Here is a 20,270-nt window from a genome sequence, read left to right as displayed (position 1 = left end):
CATTTTCTAACGGTCCAGATCATAGTTTGGAGTTTGTACAATATATAGGTTTGCATTTTATCACTACCATATATTAGTAACAAACTTACTTAACATGTCTATTAAGAAATAAACACGTTAAGCCAAAGTGTGTTATATTGCTAACTCATAATTAAATTACCAACTACAATTAAATGATGTACGTTATATCTTAAAATCAAAGGCTAAGATCATTCAACTCCGAGTATCAATAGAGTGAAGGAAAAATGTCAATTAGGGTATTTATGTCAATTTGAAACAAAGTAGTTATAACTAACTTTTAAAATATATCTCAAAACTTTAAATGTATATAATTATCTCAATTCAAATCAATTTTTCTCACAACATATATCAAATTAAAGATAATTTTATAAGGATTCCAACGAGATCCTACATGCATAAGTTTCGAAGTTAAAAATTTGAATTTTTTTTAGAGTTTCGTATTTTTGAAGACACATGTTTATATCAATATAATTCGCATAATATGTCATTATAATGCTTGTAAAATGTCAATATGAAATTGTGTTGACATTTTCATGGTTTCGTGTTGATGTATTTCATATACTATACTGACATTGTGTTTCTAAACCCTAAATTTGATTGTTGTTATTCTCTCTTTAATATTAAAAAATGAAAAACGAAATTACACATGACAAATTATAGACCATAAGATTTCTAAAATTATACGAGTCTTAGTAATTAGTAATTAAATAATGAATTAGCAATTGATCGCATACCCATGTCTATATCTCATAGTAGTTGATTGTACACCCCCATAATATTAAATATTGACAATGATCTCTCTAGTTCACTATACTCTCTGATTTATACGAGTATTGATTAATCACACAAGTAAGCTCCTTCAAAAAAAAAATTAACGCCTTCGAAATAAATTTATGTGCCCCTATAACGGTTGATATTATGTTCATAACATGTGATTTATAGTAGTTTGAATTTTAAAAATAAAAATAAAAATAAAAATGTTTAAGTTCGTAAATCAAAATTTACCACATTTTGCGATTACCTAAATTATCAAAATATTCGACAGCACAACCAAAGAATTCATTAACATCAATCCGTCTATAAAATATCACATTCGACGGTCAAGATCCTCTTAAACCCCTACGGAACAACGGTGCCGTAACGTCGGATACAATTCAGAGAGAATAGAAAATAACGAAAAAATATAAGAATTTATCGTCTCTTTTCCGAAAAGCCGTTCTCGTAAATCAGAGAAACAGCGGGATAAATTCCTTTATTTATTCAAATTAACGCGAGCGACGAAATTCCATCTCGAATCGAGAAATCTCGATCTAGGGTTTATCATCGCCGTCGGCGGATTCGATCGGAGAATGGCGAACCAGTACGCAGCTCAGGTCACTGCATCGCAGGTAAGTCTTTCAATCTCCTTTCGGATTTGCTCTCCATGTTTTGCGAGTAGTCGTGAGTTCGTTTCTTCACTGTTGTATAGCTTTGTGATTTAATCGTGTTTTTTGAAATTCTTCAGGTTGGTTCGTACTTCGTTCAGCAGTACTATCAGGTGTTTCAGCAGCAGCGGGAGTATGTGCATCAATTTTACAATGATTCGAGCTCCATGATGCGAGTTGATGGAGAATTCAGCGAGTCCGCCACGGATATGATGGTAAATGCCGTTTCACACTTCGCAGATCTTAATCTATGTTTTGAGCGATTAAAACTGTTTGGCTCTGGTTAATTTGCTTAACTTTTTATAACTTATTATTAATAGGAAAGGATGTTAACTTTGATTTGGATCTAATTCCATGGATCAGAGATTTTTTTATTTGGTATCATCTGGTGGAAACAGATCCGGTGGCTTGTGCAGTCTCTTGTGCTCCTTGGCTGTGGCTTAAGCAGCTTAGTGCTAATTACTCATGTGCGAAGCAATTGAAATTGTCTGTGCTCTATTTTACGTGTCTTCCTTCTTGAAGCAACATTTTTGCTTTTGATGTTGTTGTTGTTGTTGTTGTTGTTGTTGTTGAGGCCAATGTCGACCACTTCCATCTAAACCTTTTAATCCATCTGCATTGGAATTTTCTGCTGGATCTCTTCTGAATTGTAATCATTGCTTACATGATCCGAGCCTATTTTGCAGTTGAATAATGCACTTGTATGTCTTTCTTGCTGCAGAAAATTCATGAGGTGCTTATGTCTCTTAATTTTTTGAGAATTGAGATCAAGACAATAAAGTCACTTGAATCATGGAATGGAGGTGTTCTTGTAGTTGTTACTGGCTCTGTCAAGTTGAGAGACTTCAGTTACTGGAGGAAATTTGTGCAGACCTTTTTTCTTGCTCCTCAAGAGAAAGGTTACTTTGTTCTGAATGATATCTTTCATTTTGCCGATGATGAGGTGACACACCAACCTTCAGCTCCCGTTCAGGAACAGCATGTTGATTATCGGCCGACTAGTTCATCTCATCTTCCTGATCCACCTGGTATAATAGACTGCACACAGTCTTTCCAAAATTTTCAATATGCTTCCTGTATAGTGCTCAAATATCATCCTTATCACTAAGAGGCACAAGCAGAGATTCTTGTGTTCGTTAATTTTTTTTATGGTTGGTGTATGTACTGAAATTCAAGGCATTACTTGAATTAGATATAGTCAGAACCACTATACGGCGTCTTGTTACTGAAAATTATTACGAACATACCTATACTCAATTGTATCAGTTTACCAAAGTTATATCTTTCCTTATTCTTCAGCTGAAGTAGGGCTAGAGTTCTTTGCTCAGTTTTCCTTTTATTAGGCATACATGAAAACTATTATTTCCATTAATGTCTTTAAGCAAGATTACATGTGTTAAATGTATGCTAAGATTTTGATGCAGAAGTAAATGCATGTTTAACCAATTTTAATTTAACCTACACCAATGCTACATTGATGATTTTATATTCGTATGAACTCACAGTTCTCTTCTTGAAGTAGGGTTTTGTTTAATACATAAGGTGAAAGTTTTGATACTGCAAAAATTACTACTTTTTTTTAATATATGTTACTTCATGCGGTCTTTTTTAATTACACGGACTAATGGTATATGAAACTTCTGGACTTCATGATCAGAAAGTCTTTTCATTTTGAGCCCAACATATTTTTGGAGCTCAATATGTGGTAGTTGAGACACGTTATCAATAGTCTGATACAGTGTGTTCTACAACTATAACAGTTTCCGATTATGCATTGGAGGAGGAGGTAGGTGATTATGGTAACACTGTTCATGTTGAAGGAGTTGAACCAGTTGAAGAATACAATTACGAGGAGCATCTTCAACAGGATCCTGAGCCAGAACCGGAGCTGGTGCCAGAGCAGGAGCAGGTGCCAGAGCCTGAAGTTGACAGATTTGAAGAGGAACCACATTATGAAGAAACAAGCCACGTGCTTCAAAATCCACAAACTGCTGTGCATGAACCTCAGATTTTTGTGGAGGAGCCCATTGGAGAACCAGAGAAACTCACCTATGCCTCCATAGTAAGTATCATTTGTCTTAGCTTGTACAAAATTTTAGATCGACACTATCTTTAAGCCATCTTAAATTTATTTTGCGTCACAGTCCAAGAATGTGACTGAGTTGTCCTACCTGATAGCAAGTTGAAGATGCAGAAGTTCAATATTAAACTGCTACACATTTATTAACTGGGAAAGCTAAGCATTAGTCTAGGATTGAGTAATAGTATTAGCTTAATATTGATCATATGTGGCTGTGTTCCACTGTTCCTGCATGTATGTGTCTAATAAGAACAATTTTGCATTTATACAGTTGAGCTCTGTGGCATCTCAGGTGCTATTAATCTTTGCTTACTTTAAGCTTTGAAATTTGAGATATGTCAATCTTTATCACCTTCAGGCTCAGGCAGGTTTTCTCTTCTAAAAACTGATATACTTTCATTTATAGTGTTGCTAATTTATCTAGTAAATGTCAACCTAGAAATTTCTTGGAGTTCGAGATCAAATGTATCCTACTTTCAACTTTAAATCCAGTTACTTATTACAACTATGTCTGATTGCCGACTCCCTCTTGAATTTTAAGTTGCGGGTCAAAGGAAGAGTTCAACCCCCACCGATTTCTCAACCAGCTTACACTCCGAGACCACCTGTTACAAACTGGGACCATATTTCACAGCCAGTGGTGCAGCAGCCAATCTCTACTCCTCCATCATCTGGTCTGGATGTCATGGAAGAATCCTTATCGGCACAAGAAGGTAATGGATGACAATTTCCTTTAGAGCTGTGCTCATGGAAGTATGCAAAAAGCCTGAATATCTAACCTTTTTTTGTTCATTTAAACCACAAATTATTTTGTATTTGCTGTGTCTTACTCTTGGGATGTTCCGTTAATAAGATTGTTAAAAGTCTGAATCTTTGTATGTTACATAAGGCTCAGCTTTGGGTGTGGATGGCATTTTATCATTTGTTCTCATGACCTGCTAGGAGGTGTATTGATGGATTCTTGACCAGGAAATATGGCTTATAATATTTGCCTAACTTTTCTACCTATGAATATTTTGACTGCTAATTAATTGATTCCCTAACACATTCAATTTGATGACATTTACTTTGTCAGGAGAACCAAAATCTGTATATGTGAGAAATTTGCCATCTTCAGTAACAAGCCTTGATCTTCAGCAAGAGTTTGAAAATTTTGGGAGAATCAAGTATGATGGAATCTTCTTGAGGAACCGCATGGTATTTTTCTTTCGTACATAGTTTTTTTTTTTTTAATTTATTTGGTCTGGAATCTCTAAAATATATCTTGGTGTACAGGATACTGGTGTCTGTTATGCCTTTGTTGAGTTTGAAGATATTCAAAGTGTTCGGAATGCTCTCGAGGTATGGAACTTACTACTCCCTCCATCCCTCTGTAGTAGTGACGTTTCTTTTCGGCACGGGATTTAAGAAATTATGTTAAAAATGTGTTAAGTGAAGGGAGAATAAAGGAGGAAAGGAAAAAGGTAGAGATGAAGAGAGAATAAAGTAAGAGAGAGTAAAGTAAGAGAGAAGAAATAGGTTGCTTTTTGCCCAAAAAAAAGAAATGACTCAGCTACGGTGGGACAATCCAAAAAAGAATACTACTCAACTACATAGGGATGGGGGGAGTACTTTTGAGGAAAAAACAATGGTTTATAATCATTTATCTAGTGTCTAGAGATCAAGGTGGGAACTCTTTCAATCATGCTATTCGAGGGCATTTTAGCAGGTGCCCCTGCTTCGCAGTTTGGCACTTGATCAGTTGAGAATTTGAAAGCTATATAGATGAGAAACGTGCAGCTTAAAGAAGTATCAAAGGCGTATAGAGATTTTCCTTGCTGTGACTATAGTGAATTATCCTTTTGTAGGTGGTGTGATTTTGGGATGAGTCTGATGTTATAATTTATAGTAACTTACTTTTATGTTCCTTCTTAATTTGAATTAACGGCCTTTTCTTTTGACAGGCTTCTCCTATTCAATTGGGTGGAAGGAAAGTATATGTTGAGGAGAGAAGACCAAACAGTGGTGCTGCTCGCGGTGGAAGTATGCATCTCCCCCTGCTACATTTTACTATAAATTTGATATGCCTTAATTGCTTTCTGCGGATTTCTTATCTCTTCATTCAAGAAACTTTTTGGCTTCCTAGATATATGAAATATTCAGCACTAGACAATGTTTTTATCTGGAATTTTAAAGCCCAGAAGATATATATGGATTGAATTTGTCCTTTACTGACAATATTCGTGGCTTGAAATTTTCTTGTTCAGGGAGCGGGATTCGAGGCAGAGGTGGACGCGGTGGAAGGAGTTCTGGTAGGTGAGCGAAGTGCAGCAAAGAGTTAGAACTTGTAACTTATGGTTTTGGTGTTGCAATTGATGTAGTGTTGTATCATTCAATCACAAAAGTGGTTGGCATGTTGCCATGACTTTCAGTTTTATTGCTGAAGCAAATGCTTCCTTTTGTTTGATGTCTTATTTTTTATATGAAACCTTGTTTTGAGAGATCTTCTGAGTGGCCTTGGGACTCAAATTTTCTCACGCATATGGGTTTTTGCCGTAATCTCTTGGTTGCTTTTCATCTTCCAATTTTGGGGGTGAGGAGTTCTTGTTGTATCAGTAGTGAGAAATTAAAAGAGATGTTAGTTTTCCTGTTGGAAACAATGGAACCGAAAAGGAAAAATTCGGAATTGTATTGTTGGTTATATTCCATTTGAAACTTCAGAGGCATAATAGTTGAGAAATGATACTAAGTGTAGGAATGGATGTGTAAGTTTTCATAGTACTAGTATTTGTTTGTTGGTTATATCGATCTTGTTTTCATTGAATTCGTCCTTAACAACCAAGAAAATCTTTCACTTCAATAGTATTTGCTATCCCTCCCAATGCTATTTTGTACAGGTAAATCTTTAACTGAAATATGTCTTCCATCGTACTCCCTCCGTCCTAAAAAAATGAAATGAACTAAGTTTAACATTTTGAGTCATCTTCTATAATTTGACCAAGTCTTAAATGTGAAAAAATTTCATACATTTTTAACCTTATTAATTAAATATTAAAATTCATGTTATTTACAGGATTTTTGAGGACGGATGGACAAGTTGAAGGATTTTTTAGTACGGACTAAAGGATACCCCTGAGTACCACTTTGATTCATTTCAGGGGGAAAACCGCTCGAAGTTGTGATTCATTTAAGGGATATAAACAACACTTCAGAATTTTATTTTAGAAAACTTTCAATGACTTTTTAAACTATTTTTCATTACGATAAAACGATGAGTTATTTGATAAACTGACCAACCTTGATTTCTTCTTGCAATCTCACGTTGTTCGAACGGTATTAACATCTTGAAGTCGATTCTTTAGAATTGTTATAACGTATTAACATCGATTTTTTTGAAGTCGATTCTTTAGAATTGTTATAACGTATTAACATCATTTTTTTTCAATAGAATTGTGACAAATTTGAATTTATCAATATCTCCATTCTATATCAAATTTTAACATGTAAGTGATTGTTAAGTGATAGTGGGATTATTTTATGAAGTTGGAAGTGTGGAATAGGAATGAAACAGGAATTCTGGAGATCCGCTCCCAGCCAAAATGCTCTTTTAGTCGAAAAAGGAGCACCACAAACCGGGGATAGTCACAATAAATGCAAGAAAAAAATAGATAAATTCAAGATACTACTCCCTACTAAAATAGATAACTTCAAAATAAATTATGGCACATGAATCTTACTTTTATACATTAATTTTAAAATAAAATGTAAGTGGAAATGAATTAGTTAAATGTAACTATTAAAAATGGTAAAAGTATATGGCGACAAATTTTTAAGAACGGAAAAAAAGACAAAAGGAAAACAGATAACTTCTAGATACTACTAACTTTTTATCCTTGTTTCACGAAACCAGATCCAAACATGAATCAAAATTGAAACAAAAAAAATAAAGAATAGGAATCCGTCGAGGAGTAGCAAATATAATCTCGCTACGCTATAGATAAAAACAAATTACTGTATGATGGAAAATAAAAAAACGAAAGATGATGATGGCAAGATAGTCAGAAGTAGCTGGTAGTGATCACAGATCGAAATCTCATTGGGAATCCGTCTGATTTTTTCATCATTCAATTCAACGCATCATCCGAAACAATTTGAAAGAAGAAAAATAAAATGAAAAAATTGGAAAATAGAATGTGGCGGCTCAGACATCCAAGGAAGGAAAAAAGCAGCATATGCTCTCAAGCCTGGCGAAGGCGAAAGCACTTAGGCGGCCACTGCGAATGTTTTGAGAAACAAGCCTTACAGTTTAGCATCATCGCCCACCCACACAAAATATGAATGCAAATTACAGAAAATAAACAAAGACGGTAAGCAAAAGAAGAGCAGCTTGATTGAGATATCAAAAATGAGACGAGTGATTGCTTATTTATACAAGGAGAAGAGGATTCGAAATTGGTAATGTAGGGTTAGGGTTTAGACTGCGGAGATTGCTTGTGCCGATTTTAGCCCCTCTCTACTATACTGCATTGTGGAGTAATAAGTTTTTTTTTTTTTTTTTTTCTTTTTATTTTTATCTCGTCCTACATTACATTTTTTTTAAGAAATAATAATGAGGATTGAATCCAATAAAATAAATACTTATTTAATTAATTTTTTTTTCTTATTTTTAAGTCGTATTCCTTTGCCTGAAAATCACCGAGAATAAATTTATTTACACGATTATTGTAAATTAGCTGAGTTTTTAATGGCTTTTGTTTGTTGGAGTATAATTCTAAAACTATTTAGCTCAAGCTCGAGTCATTTTCCTTTGCTTTTGAAGAATAATAAAACTTCTACCATAAGAAATGTTTCAAGTACAAACAGCAAGCCCCATATTGAAAAATTCTCATATACTCCACATTATTTATAATAGCAAGCAGAAGATGCATGTAATTCACTTCAACTACTTGTCATCTTAATCAATCCAATCTACTAATACAACAAATAAATTATTACCATAGGCCTTCAATCCTCACACCAAAAACAATAGGATCAAGAGCCACCAGCCATACATTTATAACAACATAACTATCCATTTCTAAGTTTAGCTTGCACTATTTTCCTGTATGCACATCCTGCAGAGGATGGGACGGGCGTCTACCTCCCCAAAATGAAGGTGTGTATCTCGTCCCAGCTAGAGACCGTATATAGAATGTTGGATCTCCCATCGCGACTCAAAATCCCCGTTTCTGGAAGCTCCCTCTGCTTGCTCACTAGACCTGAGAACAATGGAACAAAAGCTATGCCAAAATGTTTTCCGAGCCTCTCAAGGCTGCTGCTCAACCCAATCACGATGCCAAAATCCGCTTCCAACAGACACAACAAGTCACCAGCCGTACCCCCAATGTAAACTGTTGAGGCTTTACCACCATTTTCTCGGTTAGTGACATCATTGAAAACTCGAAGCTTGTCCATGGGGGATTCCATGTCTTTTGTAATGTCACCAGTGGAGACAGATGCTTCGTAGACCAAGTTGTTTGAGTGGACATTTAACACATTTTCTTCTCCTGAAAACAAAGAGCGGTTAAAACTGAAACGCAGAGGTTGAAAATATTAGCACACACATAGCAACAAAGCATACCTGATGAGAAGGCGGATTTGATTAGATCACCACACCAACAGTATGACAACACATGAATGTCTGCAGCACGTTTTTTGGATTCCACGAGATCCTGAAAGAATCGCTTACAACCATCTTGGAAGGCGAGGTGCTCACCAGCCCTTTTTATCTCTGCTAGATTCAATCCTTTCAATACATTAGAGTGGATGACTCTTGAAGTAGCTCGCTTCTCGACTTCAGATATCTGCTCCATTGCTTTACACAGACCTTCGTAATCCAATCCTGTCCCTGTAGTTGTTAGATTGCATTTCACTTGACCACATCGACTGGGTGATATATGGTAAATAGATAAAAACAAATCAAACCTTTGCTTGAAGCATCAACACATGCTTCACTTGGCACGATGCTTTCTATACATTGTTGATACTCTTCCACATACTGGCTGAAGAGATCATTCCACATGGTCCTGATATCAGCTGATGATGGGAGCTGTGGCTCGGTAGTATTGGTTGCCGCTACAATTGCAAGCTCTGCTAGAAGGTTAGAGGAGTCAATAGCTGTACATGTCAAGTCGAAGTCGCATAAAGTGATGAGATTGTCTTCGACACTGTTGTAAAGTAGTGAAAAGGGAACTATGGTTTGCTGAACAATTGATTGGGACCAGATGAAGTCTATCTCGAGTTTCATGGCCCGATGATAGAGCCTTTCCACGACATCTAGCTCTTCACCGGTCAAGGAAATGCTTAATTTATCAAGCAAGTCTTCAATTCTCGAAGCTGATGCCTAGATTTAAAGCAGTAAAATAAAGAAGCTATGTTAGTTCTAGTTTTGAAGCTCTTTCCACTTAAGTGTTGGGTAACAACAAACAGACACTGCATCATATGAGAATCAGCATCCAAGCAGTGGAAAAGACCTCAAATTTTTCAGAGGACAGGCTGTCGAGCCACTTCTTGTAGATGTGGTTGCTCTCATCTGGGTCTAGGAGAGCCAGGATCTCTTTACTGATAAAAGTGTAGAGCCTCATGCATGGTGAGATGGCACTCAGCGTATATGCAGCCAGTTTAGTTTTCTCAAAAGGTGTAACAATTTTGACAGCAAATTTCTCTCCTCCGACTTTCCCTGAGGCTGTCTCCATCAAGAACTCGGTATACTTTGATGTGGCATCATTGCAAACATGCTCTTTAGGAGGCTCAAAACCCCATTCCTACAATGATAGACTACTATCAAAACCTTAAAATAACAAACAGCAGACATAATTAAGGCCTCTAGTCATACGAGCTCAAAACTATTTCAGACCTTTAACCATATAAACCAATGTGGTAGAACAAGTAGCAAGAACATAATGAATTGCCATGATCTCCATTCCCTTTCTATATTACTACTTTGAAGATGTTTTGGGTAAATGGTTCTTCACTACATACATAATTAATGAATGTCTACAATCACCTCAAACTCTACGTTTCATCTTATATCTAGCCCATTAAGTCCTAACCTAATCCATGAAACTTCAGCTTTTACAACAAAAAATTGGAGTAGCTATCAGCATTAAACTTGTGAAAGTATTTTAAACTAAAAATAGAAACAATTCGACATTTAAACCCTTACAGAAATAAGTTTATCCTGGTTTCGAAGCCGCTTCAAGACACGCTTTCGCAACTTTCCAATGGCCTCCTTGTCCTCATCATCATCTGCATATTCTTCTGCTAGTTCATATCTGGAAATGCACAACTCCTTCAACAAACCAATTTTGGCCCAAAAATAAATCCACCCCCTATCAATCAAAACTCCAGAAAGACTATAATTCCAATTTTCCAATGTAGAATGTACCAAACTAATTCAAGGAAACATATTAAAAAACTTGATTTCAAGAACCAAAACCTCAAAAACGAAATCTTGATGCAAGATGCAAACACATAGAGAGAGAGAGAGAGAGGGAGAGAGGTTAATTACGCCTGAGCAAAAGCCTGAAGAAGGTAGAAATCTTGAGAGATGCAATGAAGAAAAGAGGTGGGGTCCAAGGTGCCAGAAGCCAAGCAAACAACAAAAGGGCTGTAAAGAGCTAAATCCCTTTCATTCTTGAACTTGTTCCACAGCCTCTTGGCTACGCCGCCTTCGTGATCCGCCTCCAAACTCACCATTTCTCCCCTCAAAAATCAAAATCCGGATGTAGTAGTAGATTTGTTTTAGAGAAGGGTTGGTGGCCTCGGTATATGCGATCAATAGTTGGTGGAAACACTGATTTATAAGATTAAAATATGTTGGAATTGTCACGTTTGAATGAATTCATTATTCATCCATTCTTTTATAGTGGAAAGAATATCGTACTGTACATAATATTACGTGGGGGATGCGTCGGCCGAGGAAAAAGGAAGAGAGAGAGAGAGGGCTGAAAAGGGTGCCGGCGGCGGTCAACTGTGATTAAATGGGAGTCTCGTGATTCAGCCATGGCGTCTTTAGTGTTTTGGAAAACAAAATTTAATTTCTGATTTAAGTCAGCGACGAATTCTCCGACGTACACAACTCCGTGTATTTGTTTTCGACGTCAACTATAAATTTTATAATAAAATATTAAAAAAACAAATACTACCTCCGTCCCCCAAATATTGTCCCACTACACGGGTTTTAAGAAATGTAATGGAAAGTGAGTTAAAAAAATTAGTGGATTATGAGTCCTACTTTTATATATTAGTTTTATAATAAAATGTGAGTATGAATGAGTTAGGTTTTATAATAAAGAGGGAACATTTTTTTAGGTCCATGAACTTTGCCAAGGTATCATTTTAGGTTCGTGAACTTTGAAAATATCATTTTAGGCCCGTCAATTACGAGTTAATATCATTTGAGGTATTTTGAACTTTTTTTCTGGACGAAAATGCCCTTAAGGTCTTCAAATGGCAAGTTGGACAATTCTTTCGCCACTCATCTTGCGGCAGAAGCCTATAGTCTAACAATTTTTAAAGGCAAATTTTTATAATTAAATTCAATTTGGATGGTAATTGATCTCCATTCTGAAATTCATATAAATAATACTCCGAATGACCATCCAAATTAATAGCTATCTAATTTCAAGACAAATAAACTAAATATAATTCACAGATCACCTATAGTAAGTTCTTAAAATGTAGTTTAGATTGAAAAAATAAAATAAAGTATCAGGTCACAATTCACTATCCCTATATAATTGGTCATCTAATAATTGAAAATTTGACTCATAGTACTATTTTTTACTGCAAATTTTAATTATATTTAAATTCAATTTGGATGGTAATTGAATTAAATAGTAGTAAAAAAATTATTGGACTCTAGGTGTTTGATGCAAGATGAGTGGCGAAAGAATTGTCCAAATTGCCCTTTGAAGGCCTTAAGGGCATTTTCGTCCGAAAAAAGTTCAAAATATCTCAAATGATATTAACCTGTAGTTAACGGACCTAAAATGATATTTTCAAAGTTCACGGACTTAAAATGATACTTTGACAAAGTTTATTGACCTAAAAAGATGTTCCCTCTATAATAAAATGTAAGTAGGAATGAGTTAGTAAAATATGAGGTCCACTACAAAAAGTAGTAAAAAGTGAAATGAGACAAACTTAGAGGGACAGACGAAAACGAAAAAATGGGACAAACTTTCAGGGACGTAGTAGTAAAACTTTTAATTACGAACCTGATTTTATCAGGGGCGAAGGAATACTATTTAACAGATTTATACCGGACATAATTGTCAATTAAATTATAAATTTTGCTGACTAAAATTTATATCAACACCAAATTACTAAAACACTATATTAATTTAGTTTGGTTGATTAATATTTCAATTCTTATGATTAATGGCTGAAAAATCCACCAACTTTAGCAACATAAATTGATACACCCAGAGTTTTTAGAAGACCACAAAAATGGTGTGACTTTCTTTCTTTTTTAATGTTGGAACAAAATCTGACAGTTATTATATGTCGGTCCTAAAAAAACCATGCCATGTCAATTTTATAGTACCGGTGTGGTCGAATCAAGAACGCGTTTTGCCTGGAAAAATAATAACTCATGCATTTAGAGTAAAAAGAAATATAAAAAAAAGTACTAGTAGTGCCAATTATCCATGAAAGAGCTTGACTTTTCAAAGTGATTGGCGCTTTCAACCTGGCTTTGGAGGTTGAGCCGATTCGTTTATTATGGAATTAAACCAACTGAACAAGTTTCAGCTGATTAGCATTCTCCACCATCGCCACAACAATGAGGTCTCAAAAATTTCAAAGCATTATCATACAGAATGGGAGCAGGAATGCAGGCAACAAACGTCCCTACCTCAAATGTCTGCTAAAGAGGCTCAACCTCAATCCCATGATCGCGATACTTTCTCGCTAACTGTTGAGCCGTACTGTGGTCCACCTTTACGGTATTGTATAAGAAACTCGGTGGGGTAACCCTTCAGCTTGCGTGGCATAATTCCCAGATCCTCAAATGTTAAAGCTGGCGTGCAAAAAGAGTGAAGGTAAAAGATGTATCTATGAGAACTCAATATTGGAATAAGTGGGAATCTTATAACACAATTAGATAGACACTTACCATCATCAGAAACCACTGTATCAGTGGAAAGGGCTTCAATCTGATCAAGATTGAATATGGTAGGGACAGGCATTGGGAACGGAACTTTGTTAACCAATAATTCACGGGGTGTTGCAAGTACCTGAAACCAAACACGTCACCAAACAATTGTAGAAATTTTAGTAACATGATCCGGATCAAAACTATTTGGGAAGTGTTCACACTATAAGTTACATTTTAGAATACACTTCTTCATGAAACATGTAAATATGTCGCATGATCGCATCTTCATTCATAACCAGATATGAATGCCTACCAACCCTCTCCATCCAAAACCCCAAGACTGGGAACAGATAAGAAAAGTTTACCTCCTACAGCCCAACCTCAACCAAATAAACCTAATACAGAATGATATGGCCAATGAGGGGTAAAAGGACAAAGAAAAAAATAGAGTTGAGAAAAAAGTGTGGAAAGAAACTCTATGGTGGATGATTGCATAAAATCTCTCTTGTAAACTTGACAATATTTACATCTTCTAGAAACGATCATGCAAGGTACTTATCAATCTCTCTTAAGCATACTGAATCTAAAGGCTGATACATTGTCACATTCTTGAGCTACAGAGCAATGCACAAGCAAATGCAAGAGATTTTTGAAGTTGAAAAAAGAAATCCTCATTTATATAGCGCCTTCAAGAGGTGAGATTTACACAGCAAAATATCTACATCCTAGAAGTATAAATTTCAATCTTTGTTAAACATAACCAAAACATTGATCATCAAATTCTTGAGAGATTTGAGATAGCAAAAGCAAATGGCACATATTATAAAGAGGGGATTGGAGAAGATTCAGAAAACACCAGAAAGAGATGAGATTTAAATTACATAATTATCTACAAAAGATAGGTTATTAAAGATGTGCCTGAAGGACTTGCCTTAGCTACGGGAAAAGGAACTTTCACATAGCGAGGCCATTCACGAATGGTGTCATACATAAGTTCTGCCTGCAGTAATGTAAAATTTGTTATTATTGTTTCCAGGGAAAAACAACCAAAGAAAGGGGAACGACAGATTTTTCCAGAGCCCGCTATCGGTTATTTGTTCTTTTGTGAGCAGGGAAGAGGTAGGTTCAGTTACATACTAATTCATGAATAGTATAAATCTCTGGTCCACCAAGTTCATAAGTCTTGCCCATGCTGGATCCATCATCTTTTAAGGCAGCAATAATGGCAGAAGCAACATCAGCTACATATACAGGCTGAATTCTGCGAATGGCATGATGATAAGATACAGGTTTAACAATGACATAGAATTCATCCAAATAAAGTTTTAGTAGAGCATACTTAGTTGATCCACCACCCATAAGTGGGAGAAAGCTGTACTTTTTAGCAAAGTGTGCCCATGGGTTTAATATTCTATCCTCTGTACCAATCATCACAGCAGGTCTCATAACTGTGACCTGACAAATTAGGAGATCTATGAACAAAATAAAGCAATAATATATTTACAAGCACCACACTTTTGACCCCAGAAATAGCAAGCATCAGAGTTACAGCAAAAGTAAAATATGATCATGATTGGTTTGAATACTTATGAGAAATCATACATACAACAACGAGACCATAATCTTATAACTTTGCATCCAATATTTTAATGATATATCTAGAGAAGAAGAACCAAGTGAACAAGCAATTCTAGATCCATGTGACACCGAAAAAATAGTGAAGATTTAACCTCGGGTAGCTCTCGTAAGATAGCTTCTTCAGCAGCTGCTTTAGCTCTAAGCATTCTGGATGGAGATGATGGTGATGCTCCCAAGCCTGAAACTTGGATGTATCTCATGATACCACCATGTTCTTTTGCAATCTGTGCATGTATGATGTGCCATCATTATATCAGTTTGTCACCAAGAAAAAAATGCGCAGTAATTATGATGAATAAAAGTGAACACCAGAAGTGTGTTTCAAAAGCATTTCTTCACTAAATGTAAAATAGTAAAACATTTTATCATAAAGATACATGTCCACCACATTCATTTGGCAATCAACAGTAAAGGGTTTTCTTTTGAATTATCAAGAGGAGCAACTTAGAGTGGAAAAGAATATACAAGAATAATGATGATTGACCACTGCCATATTCCATAACCAATTTAATTAGCTTACTTGTTACAAACATTTAGGAATTTTAAGATTTCAGCAGCTTTTCATATGAAGTATGAACAAGTATATTAGTTAGATTTTGACAGTGAAAATGAAGATGAGCAACACCATGCATAAGAAAATTTTCTATAAACTTCCTAATAGTAATAGCCCCATCTTGAGCTTCTCACTTCTTATAGAAGTCCAAAGATACTGAATTTAACAAGACAGAGTATTCCTAAATTCAGTTTAACCTCAAGCAAGGGGAACAAATACAAGAGGTAATAAAAGGAGGGGGCATGGAAACCTAACAGTATAAATAAGTCTATAGGTTCAACATACAGGATAAGTTCATAGTTCAATGAAAGATAAAACACTCATAATAAGTTTCTTTGGAGGTTGACTATAAGGTGAGCTAGTGATGAATTGAAAATCATCAGAGTAAATTGGAAAATATATAGCAATACAACATACCACAGCAAGCTTCTCAGCCATATGATGGTTCACTTCCTCAAAACTAAAATTCCTGGTCTCGTACTCCCTCCCTGCTCGTAAAAACATTAAACACATAAAATAATAGAAAATGAAAAGATTATAAGCTGGCATGTCATCATAAAATCCTACCAATGAGGTTAATGACAACATTGGCCTTTGCCATCACTGCCTTTATAGAATTTTCATCTCTTGGATTATATTTCATGGGAACAATCTGCAAGACGTGCAAAGTGCCAAATCTTAGAGCTTTTAAGTAAAAACAATTATTGAACTTCAATGAGATGGATATAAAAGAGGATGCAAGAAGCCAGTCACCTGACCCAAATCACCCATCAGTTTAAGGTGCCGTTGAGAATCCTCAGGGCCTCGGAAAGGAACTAGCACTTGAGAACCCATCTTAGCTAACAACATAGAATGGAAAACATAAGAAAGTAACTAAAATCAAAATGCAATCTTCAAAAGCAGCACAGTGCAGTAACTGATTTAAGTTGAAAAACGTGAGGCAAAAGCAAGAGTCAACAAACCAAGCTGTTGCACTAAATAGCGCCCCAGAAATCCTGTAGCCCCAAATACCGCCGCGACAATGCCACTGCCAAACACCAAAAAAGCATTCCAACTTGCATCAATGTCACGCTCGCATTTTCTAAGGATAGAAAATACGGTTGATCGCGATTAGGGGAGGGTTAAAGAAGCGGGGAAGAAAGGGGAAATCAACACAACTCAACCATAGCCTGAATACAAATGGGAATAGCTCGAATAAAATCAGAGTATCTCAACAATCAACAACTCAAAAGAAACAATATTTAGCGGAAGCATTTCGAGAGTAGAATAATGCTATGTATGAAGACACAACATATTCTAGACAGACATTCTTCACTTTTATGCTCAACACCCACCGGGCTCGTCACCGCTCAATCTGCACATTAAGAAAAACAACATGCAGGGCTGAGTACTTATTGCACTCAGTGGACACACGCCAAAATCATAGTTTGTCATGCCATAACAGTGTAACCTTGGGGTTTTAAGTGTAAAGAAAATAACCCAAGTACACTAAAACATATTTCATAAATTCGACTGCGCAGTCATTTTCAGATATTGCCACCCTTATTCCCACCATCATACACTATCTGATCCAACGGGTGACAAGGGGCGTGGCCACACCCCAGGTCAACTAGACCGGCCAACTTGCTCTCAGATGGCTCCCGATCTCGTGTACACTAGCCTGAGGGTTCGCAGCCCAACAGACCCGAATTCGATTAAACATATGTGGTAAACCACTTCAGATAGGTTTCAAAACAAAACAGTTGGCAAGACAAACAGTTCATCTCCATAAACATTTCCGGAACAGCGTCCGTATTAAAGATAACCCACAAAATAGTAGGGTAGAAAAGCCCACAAAATACTTAGTTAGAAAGCCCACCTCGTTCGTTTAAAGCTTTAACTTGTGTTCCACTCCGTTCTCGGAAAGCGTGCGAAAGAATCTCTCCTTCAATCTTACTTGGAAAATTCTGAAATTCGCGTACTGTAACTCCTCTAAGCAGCCATTTCTTTCGTAACAAATTAATTCCTGAACCCAATCCTTCAAGCTCTTAAACGCTGGCCCAAGTTTAACACACTCATCTCCTTTATTTCCTTGGCCCAACTTTTCCCTTCAATTTTATTTAGGGCCCAAAACTAATTACAACACCCACCTTATATCTCCAAAACAAAAGAAGGAGGCCCACTTTAAAAACAAAACCCAATTACTCCCTTCCATCATCCGTCAAACTTCTTCTCCCTCAATTCATCTGCTTCACCAAATCCTCAAATTGAGAATAGCCCCAACTTCTCGCCTCCTCCTCCCTCACGCCGGCGATCGCTACTCTCGTCACCTCGGCGATTCGACATCGGAGGGTACCGGATAGTTCTTCTCCCCCAATTCGTGAAGAACCCAAATTTCTCCGTCGCTGCCTGTTCCACCCAGGACGCCACTGCAGCGAGCCATCGGCTCCTCCGCCGCAATCAACACCTTCCCCCTCCGTTTAAAACTCTGAACATCACCACCCGTCTTCTCCCTCTCGACGATTTGCTCCCCCTCCGTTCAGCCTGGTCTCTTCATCGCCGCTTCTCCAGCCGCGGTAATCGCCATGGTCCAGCGACGATGCCGTCGTGGCCAAGCACCATCGCGCCTCTACCTGCTCGCGAAACTCCGCCAGCACCGCCGTTCTCCTTCTCCTCCGCACTGCAGCGCCGCCACTGTTCTTCGCTGATTTGCCGACGCGAGCTGTTGTCCGCCGCTGCACGTTGTTGTTCGCACCCCACGCCAGCACCGTTGCTGCTTTCCTTCCGTCGTGGCTGTGCGCGATCCAGCCCAGAGCCGAGGTCGTGTCGCCGCTGCTGCTCGGTCGTGATGCAAGACTCAAACCGCCGCTGTCGTCGCGGTCAGCGCCAGTTCCGATTCCCGAACATGCCGGGTTTGAAAATGAGGTGGAACTGAGAATCCTACTTGCTTCTTTTTTTTTTACTCCAGCACTCTCTGCTTTCACTTGGGTGTTTTCTCTCAATTTATGAACTATGGAGAAGATTAAGGAGTATAGAATGGGATGTAAATCGGCAGTTTGCAACGTGGTGTAATTTGGAATTTTGATCGTGCAGGAGATGGAGAGTAATGCTTGTAACCGCAGATCATGGGAGAAAGCAAGGGCTTTTTTTTCTTCTGAAATTGAATGAATGTGGAAGGAATTGTGGGATTGAGGGATGTAACAAATTGAATGAATGTGGAAGGAATTGTGGGATTGAGGGAGAGTTACATGTACAGAAATCGTTAATCTCTAATTGGGCTTCAAAGTGTTGTTTCAAATAAAATAAACTGGGCTTGGAAAATTAAATAAATTGGGGTTAGAAAAAGAATAATTGTTATAGGCCCAAAATGTTATATCCTTCGATCGAATCAAATGCAAAAAAATTTCAGGTGCGCAAACGATGCCAAAAAGAGAACAAATAAATAAAAAAAAAAAGATAGAAAAAGTCGGGGTGTTACAATCAATTTGAGACATCTAAGACTAAAGAAAATGCAACCGCACCTAAACCGAGATGAAACTCAGGAAACTTAATATTCTCAAATCTACCAATAATCTACAATCAAAATCCAAGGCATTCACACGGAAGCTAATGAAGCCATTACTGAAACAAATACTTACCAGTAGAATCCATACAATGACAATAAAAAAAACAAGGTCTTGAATCAGGTCTAAACACAATTAGGGATTTGAAAAATTAAATTACCTAACGGATGATCTTCCACCAGTGCCCTTGCGAACTAGATGACCCACGCCTTTAGTGGCAAGTGTAGAAGCGGATCTCGTATCATTTGCTCTGTTAACTGAAATCCATGGAGCACATTTAAGAATTTTGCTTTCGTTTCTTTTAAAGATATTTCTGGACCTGTAACGAGTATGAGGGCGTATAAATTCGGGGGGAGTACTTACACCGATCGGAAAGAGGAATAAACAATTTGAATGAGGCAATTTGTGCAGGTGATTGGTCGAAGTGGTGGTGGCGCAACCGCCGGTAAACGGACTGCATCTTTTTTGAGACGAGCGAGGAAATGGGACTTCCCCTATTTGTTGTTCGGATTTCAATAGCACCTTCTTGGAACTTTGAAGCATATCGCATGACCAAAGAGCGACTATTACTTATCTCATGATCTCATCAATTCTGCGACTCTGTCCATATCATTAGTGGAAAGTGTCATTTTAATCTTGGCTCGTTTATTATTAAGTTCAAACTCGAATTTTATTTTTAGTATCGCGAGTCTTACAAATTTAATCGAATAATCTAAGCAGCGAACGAGCTTTTTGGATATACTTTACACTTGACATAGCAATTACTTTCTTTAAAATTAAATCATTTTATTAATAAATCATAGTAACACTATTGGCGCGCTTCGATTAAGTTTTTAGTTAAAATCTTTATCCACATGTTGTTAGTTTTAGATATTTACTAAATTCAATTAGA

At 36.9% G+C, this 20,270-nt stretch overlaps 3 protein-coding genes and 2 non-coding genes across 7 annotated transcripts; 1 reads left to right on the top strand and 4 right to left on the bottom strand.

The window, feature by feature from the left end:
• Positions 1-1,201: 1,201 nt before the first annotated feature.
• On the top strand, positions 1,202-6,005 carry LOC121794393 (nuclear transport factor 2-like). Of its 2 annotated transcripts, none has more exons than XM_042192538.1 (9): positions 1,202-1,409; positions 1,526-1,660; positions 2,167-2,473; positions 3,266-3,507; positions 4,067-4,238; positions 4,601-4,722; positions 4,801-4,866; positions 5,469-5,547; positions 5,772-6,005. In XM_042192538.1, the coding sequence occupies exons 1-9, from the start codon at positions 1,371-1,373 to the stop codon at positions 5,822-5,824; spliced, it is 1,215 nt and encodes a 404-aa protein (XP_042048472.1). In that variant the 5' UTR covers positions 1,202-1,370; the 3' UTR covers positions 5,825-6,005. The 2 variants fall into 2 exon arrangements, with proteins under 2 accessions (XP_042048472.1, XP_042048471.1); XM_042192537.1 differs by having other exon boundaries at positions 1,207-1,409; positions 3,206-3,507.
• A 1,552-nt stretch (positions 6,006-7,557) lies between these two features.
• Positions 7,558-7,634, bottom strand: LOC121797564. Its single transcript, XR_006049923.1, has one exon. It is a non-coding gene; the product is annotated as a small nucleolar RNA R12 (small nucleolar RNA).
• A 67-nt stretch (positions 7,635-7,701) lies between these two features.
• On the bottom strand, positions 7,702-7,825 carry LOC121797517. The gene has a single exon (XR_006049881.1). It is a non-coding gene; the product is annotated as a small nucleolar RNA SNORD14 (small nucleolar RNA).
• Positions 7,826-8,358: 533 nt separating this feature from the next.
• LOC121794392 (bifunctional TH2 protein, mitochondrial-like) lies at positions 8,359-11,585 on the bottom strand. Of its 2 annotated transcripts, none has more exons than XM_042192536.1 (6): positions 11,054-11,585; positions 10,709-10,817; positions 10,017-10,307; positions 9,469-9,886; positions 9,125-9,385; positions 8,359-9,050 (listed from the first exon to the last, which is right to left on the bottom strand). In XM_042192536.1, the coding sequence occupies exons 1-6, from the start codon at positions 11,239-11,241 to the stop codon at positions 8,641-8,643; spliced, it is 1,677 nt and encodes a 558-aa protein (XP_042048470.1). In that variant the 5' UTR covers positions 11,242-11,585; the 3' UTR covers positions 8,359-8,640. The 2 variants fall into 2 exon arrangements, with proteins under 2 accessions (XP_042048470.1, XP_042048469.1); XM_042192535.1 differs by having other exon boundaries at positions 9,125-9,391; positions 11,054-11,584.
• A 1,561-nt stretch (positions 11,586-13,146) lies between these two features.
• Positions 13,147-19,959, bottom strand: LOC121794391 (NADH dehydrogenase [ubiquinone] 1 alpha subcomplex subunit 9, mitochondrial-like). The gene is made up of 12 exons (XM_042192534.1): positions 19,742-19,959; positions 19,539-19,635; positions 16,799-16,863; positions 16,590-16,675; positions 16,404-16,488; positions 16,254-16,324; positions 15,376-15,507; positions 14,985-15,100; positions 14,783-14,906; positions 14,577-14,645; positions 13,664-13,784; positions 13,147-13,567 (listed from the first exon to the last, which is right to left on the bottom strand). The coding sequence occupies exons 1-12, from the start codon at positions 19,926-19,928 to the stop codon at positions 13,431-13,433; spliced, it is 1,290 nt and encodes a 429-aa protein (XP_042048468.1). The 5' UTR covers positions 19,929-19,959; the 3' UTR covers positions 13,147-13,430.
• Positions 19,960-20,270: the final 311 nt, after the last annotated feature.

The sequence above is a fragment of the Salvia splendens genome, chromosome 3, assembly GCF_004379255.2.
Source record: "Salvia splendens isolate huo1 chromosome 3, SspV2, whole genome shotgun sequence".
In the NCBI taxonomy this organism is placed as follows: Eukaryota; Viridiplantae; Streptophyta; class Magnoliopsida; order Lamiales; family Lamiaceae; genus Salvia; species Salvia splendens.
This window is presented reverse-complemented; position numbering and strand designations above follow the sequence as displayed.

What these genes read in the sequence shown, in the direction of transcription:
- LOC121794391 (XM_042192534.1), bottom strand. Translation starts at nt 19,928, where the DNA reads ATGCGATATGCTTCAAAGTTCCAAGAAGGTGCTATTGAAATCCGAACA. An exon ending in TGTTGTCATTAACCTCATTG is followed by an intron (nt 16,325 to 16,403) that starts GTAGGATTTTAT and finishes TTTTACGAGCAG; the next exon opens with GGAGGGAGTACGAGACCAGG. An exon ending in ATGGGTGGTGGATCAACTAA is followed by an intron (nt 14,907 to 14,984) that starts GTATGCTCTACT and finishes TGCCATTCGCAG; the next exon opens with AATTCAGCCTGTATATGTAG.
- LOC121794393 (XM_042192537.1), top strand. Translation starts at nt 1,371, where the DNA reads ATGGCGAACCAGTACGCAGCTCAGGTCACTGCATCGCAG. An exon ending in AACTCACCTATGCCTCCATA is followed by an intron (nt 3,508 to 4,066) that starts GTAAGTATCATT and finishes TTGAATTTTAAG; the next exon opens with TTGCGGGTCAAAGGAAGAGT. An exon ending in GTGTTCGGAATGCTCTCGAG is followed by an intron (nt 4,867 to 5,468) that starts GTATGGAACTTA and finishes TTCTTTTGACAG; the next exon opens with GCTTCTCCTATTCAATTGGG.
- LOC121794392 (XM_042192535.1), bottom strand. Translation starts at nt 11,241, where the DNA reads ATGGTGAGTTTGGAGGCGGATCACGAAGGCGGCGTAGCCAAGAGGCTG. An exon ending in TGTCCTCTGAAAAATTTGAG is followed by an intron (nt 9,887 to 10,016) that starts GTCTTTTCCACT and finishes CTTTAAATCTAG; the next exon opens with GCATCAGCTTCGAGAATTGA. An exon ending in TGTTGATGCTTCAAGCAAAG is followed by an intron (nt 9,392 to 9,468) that starts GTTTGATTTGTT and finishes TAACAACTACAG; the next exon opens with GGACAGGATTGGATTACGAA.